This window comes from Papaver somniferum, chromosome 11, assembly GCF_003573695.1.
Source record: "Papaver somniferum cultivar HN1 chromosome 11, ASM357369v1, whole genome shotgun sequence".
NCBI classification, from domain to species: Eukaryota; Viridiplantae; Streptophyta; class Magnoliopsida; order Ranunculales; family Papaveraceae; genus Papaver; species Papaver somniferum.
Window position 1 is genome coordinate 33,170,496 of NC_039368.1, and position 5,028 is coordinate 33,175,523.

Genomic DNA, 5,028 nt, shown 5'->3' on the forward strand with positions numbered 1-5,028 from the left:
CCTTACTCTCGTGTATCTAACTTCATTGAAATCCCCACACAGGCACCAAGGTAGCTCCCATAAAATATCCACACTTGTAGGTACGCTTATTCAGTTTTATGTAGAGTCTCCTAGCTATAGTTAGAGCGTATGTGGGAGCCTTAGCTCTTGCAACTTACTATAAAAACATCCTCAGTTTTAACTTCCTTTTATCATTCTTTTTTTAAATTACTGAACACCTACTATTTAAAGTGCGAAGATTACTCCTCTTCAATGGTTTCATGGTTCTCTCCAAACACCTCAGACGATCTTATGACTTGTTTTGTATCTTAGACGACCACTTGGGCATCGATCTTCCTTTTTCCTGAATCTTCGGTTATCTAATTTCTCCATGCTCATAACTAATTTTTGACTTCGTTGTATCTTGTTAATTAGTTGGAGCACTTTGACTTTTACGTAAAATCCAGATGTCCAGACTAACTTCGCTTACTAGTTTTTGTCTTATCCCTTGCTCTTGCATGCATGGCAGAATTTTACTTAAGAAGGGATCGCCTCTTAATTTCCCCAGAGCTTCTACACACTAAACAGGAATATTTGATGGTTGAAAAAAAAAAGGTTAAAACTTACTTTAACTTGATGAAGCCATATTTTCAATGACGCCACAGCATGGTCTAGTTGGAACACCCTGCAGATAGTTTAGATTGTAATCGCTTAACTGGATGGATTGTTTCAGCAGAGTTCTCTAGCAGGATTATTTTAGGAGACAGAAGCAGGCATGATATTTTTATTTTTATTTCTCTAGCAGGATTATTTTAGGAGACCGATTCAGGCATGATATTTTTATTTCCAGTTGTCAAACACAATAAAGATTCACTAGGTTGGATGCTATTGGCGAAACTGAAATTCTATTGTCATGACTAGCTATTTTCCTCGATATACATGCATATGTGTATCTCAAATTATGGATTCGACAAATTGGTAGCGGTGACAAAGCTTTCATGCTAGTTATGCGAAATAAAATGTGGACAGTTTAGCTACAACCCAGCTGCAAAGATGTGTGCACTATCATATATGTATGATTGGGATCTTTAGTTCTTGGTTAGCTAAAGTGAATGATATTCCCTAGCTAGCTAGTAACTAAACCAGAGAAACGGCCGATGTTACTGTCGTCGTTATATCTTGCCGAAAGTAACCAAAGGTGTCGTAACTTGTATGAGCTATGTTATCAAAGGCGAGCTAGGCTCCCTACGCGCACGAGTCGTCCAAGGGGCGCCTAGCTAATAAAACACGCCTAGGCGAAAAAGTCCGAGAAAAATTTTTTTCCTACGCGCCAAACACAACATGGTGTATGAGCGTAAAAATTGCTCTAGTATAGATAGGATAAAGTTCATGTAGAAGTAATATTTCCTTGCATACGTTTACAGTGAGTGAGTGCATTACCCCTATATTTCATGTTTTCATGATTTCATTGAAATTTAGTGTGAAGTATGATCCTTGGACTTGTTTCTTAGATATGTTATTGGGTTTAATCACTACGATCTTTAACCTCATGCACCCTTAATTACTGACACATACGACATAGCTATATGATATCACCACTTATTTAGTGAATTTATCTCCATGAAAAAAAATATCATGTATAGCTCTACTGACTAGTGTGAACTAACTTTTCTGTAAGTATCTTGTACAAAATGGATCGATTAGCCGTAGAAACCCAGAATATAATTAAGATAGATATGCAAATGTACAAATAGAACTTAGATATACAAATTAATCTATTCAAGTATGGAGGACCAAAATCACATAATATATGTCAGACTATATAGATGTATAAAATGAAACGATGGATATGTGAAAGAACTAAGATTAGGTATTGATCATACAAGTCTAGTTTTTGATTAAGTACATCAACTGATATTTCATTATATTATTATATATACTACCATGTCTGGAAAATATATATTTTGGAACTAGCGCGCTCATTGTTTGATTACAAGTTTACACACGGTAAACGGACAGGAGACATGAATATAATAAGAAAATGGAAGCAGCATGTTGTCTTTAACATAGAAAATAAGAGCCAAGTAAGAATTAAGAGAAACATACTTGCATGCAAAAACAATCAAAATCCTTCAATCTTGATATATACTCTTTTCATATATTGTTTGGTCGACAGAGGAAGCGTACTATATAGTTTTTGTATCTTGATCAACATCAACCCAACATCTCCTGATTGAAAGCATTACCATTTGTAATATTAGGAGAAGAGTATGCAGATTCCATTATGACATCACTGTATCCAAAACTTTGTGTTGATGATGAATCTACAGGCGTGGTATAATCAAGAAGAGGAACCTGATTTTTGGCAGTTGTGGGATGTTGTTGTGGTTGTTGATGTTGGTGAACATACACATCATCATTGATAAGGGAATTAAAAAACGACGAAAACACGTCGTCGTTGTTGAATTCTGTATGGTGATGGAGATCCTCTTCCATGTCCCTAAAGCCCATCATAAACCCATCAGAGTTTTCCAAATTATAATGATTCTGATCAGCATTCAGGGTAGTAATTCCTTTGAGATACTCGTGACGATTATTGTCATTTCCTTTATCATCAATAGCTTCACTGAAACTCATTTCAAGTGAAGATATAGCAGAAGTACTAGAGTCATCATGACCCGTGTGAATAAATTTAGGGTTTGAAATTGAAGTGTGTTCAAAGAGAGGAGGTGGTGGTTCGTGATAATGATTATTAGGGTCAGGGTTCGTCAACGGTTTATGTGTTCTTGGATCTATACCTTGACTGATAAGTTTCTTACTTAGATGTGTATTCCAGTAATTCTTGATTTCATTATCGGTTCGACCAGGAATTCTTCCAGCAATCAAAGACCACCTATAAATCAAAACCACAATTCTAGAATTGTTAAAGTCTTAAGATTATTAAGTTAAACCAAAAAAAAAAAACTTTAGATAAAGAAAGAGAGAAGAGAAAGTGCTGATGATAATAGTGCGATAGAACAAAGAAGATTCCATTAATTAATATTTTACCTGTTACCAAGAAGATGATGAAGACGAAGAATAAGATCTTCTTCATCTTCACCGATTTGACCTCGTTTAACAGAAGGACGAAGATAATTCATCCAACGAAGACGACAACTTTTACCACAACGAAGAAGACCTGCACGTTTAGGTAAAGTTCTCCACCTACCTTCTCCTTCTTTCTGTACATAATTTGATAAAATCTCATCTTCATCTGGTGTCCATGGACCTCTCTTTAATCCTACCTTTGTGCAGCATGGTGTCTTAGTACTACTGCTCTTATTAGTAGTGCTGTTCTTCCAAACTGATGAAGACGATGATGCCATATCTCTCTCTCTCTCTCAAGATATTGATCCAACTTTAAATTCTCTGTTTCTTGTGTTTTGTAGCTTTCTCTATAAGTAGTACGTCCTTCAATATGCTTTTCTTTTGCTAATTTATTGTTGTTTACTCAGAAGGGTAAGTAAGTGCTTTATCCCATCCATCCAAAGTGCGTATGGACAGAAGCAGATGAAAAAATTATCAAGAAAGAAGGATAAAAAGTAAGTAAGAAGAACGAAAAGAATGTATAAATTTGGATGTTGCTGATTTTATTGTCCAAATATCCGAACCTAAATTAACAATCCTTTTCGGTGCAAGCTACCCGGCATAACTTTAGTGGTCCACCACTGGAATTTTTGCGATTTTTATTTCATTTGTTATATGTGTCGGTTTGGTTTTTAAATATATACTTTCTTTTACGTTGGGTACCATTTGATTTCTAATGTTTCAGGAAATTTAATTTTTGGCCGGAAAGTTTGTCGCAGGTCTTATCCCTGTAAAGATTTTTGGCTTTCCCAATGGCCCGGATTGAAGAACAAATTATAATGTTGAGAAAGTTAGACGTGTGGACAGATTTGTTCTGTTAAAAAAAACTATATATTGTATATGTGGGAGGACGTGGAGAAAAAGCTTAACGAATTTTAATCACAACTGTGCTTCTAGCTTTCAACTTTCAATGCTTTTCGGATGCCATGTCTGTATATCTAACCGGATATAACCAGGGCCAAGCTTTCCTGTGCAGAAGATTGTGTTGTCTTGGCAGTACATTCACAAACTACACGACTACAACAGTGAAAAACGCAGATAAGCAGTTCTAGATCCCACCGAAGCTGATGAAATGAGTGAAGGGTGACGAGTACCCACAGAATCGACTAGCAGACGCCAAAAACATACTACATTATTTGATCGGTAAGCCAAGAACACACTTCCTTATAGTCATTCTTACCTGCGTACGTACAGGAGAAATAGGGAGATCGGAAATGTCTTCTCATACAGGAAGGGCAAGTAAAACACAGTCAGACCTAACTCCATGCCCATGTGGCAGAACCTTACAGTGTTCATGTCTTTCCTTTTAACGGTCACAATGTTGTACGCCAATTGTCTTACCATATCAACCCAAAGGTTACCTTGGTGGACTTGTATTTTATAAACCATTGCTGTAACTTGGTGAACCACTCAAAAGAAAGATAAAAGAAAATAAGTAGGCTAGATTTCAGTCACATTATTTATTATACAGCTATCATTAGCTACTAAACGATGTTACATTTGCTGACCTCCCTGCCTTACACATCCACAAACGAAGAATAAAAGAACAATAAAGAAACTATATATCCAATATGACACATATTTAAGACTTTGTGAAAAATAATTTATTGTTTGGTTCTTGGTTTTAATTAATTAATTACAAGATTTGGTACCCGATTGTTCAGATATTATAAGAGTTGGAATTTTTATACTGTATTTCATAGACAGTTAAAGATGGAGATGAAGAGGATCCACATGTGTTACTCTCACGCTTCATTACAATTTTGGCATCATTTTATCTACAAAACTCAAATGATGATGAATTTGTAGGTTGCTTAACCTTCCTACAAAAAGTTAGCACAACCCAAAACATATAAGTTATAACACTAATATTTATCAATTTGCAAATCATGCTTTGAAATTGAAATTGTTAGATAATATAAT

The 5,028-nt window shown here is 35.5% G+C and overlaps 1 protein-coding gene across 1 annotated transcript; it reads right to left on the reverse strand.

Moving 5' to 3' along the window:
* Positions 1 to 1,829: 1,829 nt before the first annotated feature.
* On the reverse strand, positions 1,830 to 3,548 carry LOC113323034 (transcription repressor MYB5-like). The gene is made up of 2 exons (XM_026571268.1): positions 3,028 to 3,548; positions 1,830 to 2,872 (listed from the first exon to the last, which is right to left on the reverse strand). The coding sequence occupies exons 1-2, from the start codon at positions 3,342 to 3,344 to the stop codon at positions 2,194 to 2,196; spliced, it is 996 nt and encodes a 331-aa protein (XP_026427053.1). The 5' UTR covers positions 3,345 to 3,548; the 3' UTR covers positions 1,830 to 2,193.
* Between the last annotated feature and the right edge of the window lie 1,480 nt (positions 3,549 to 5,028).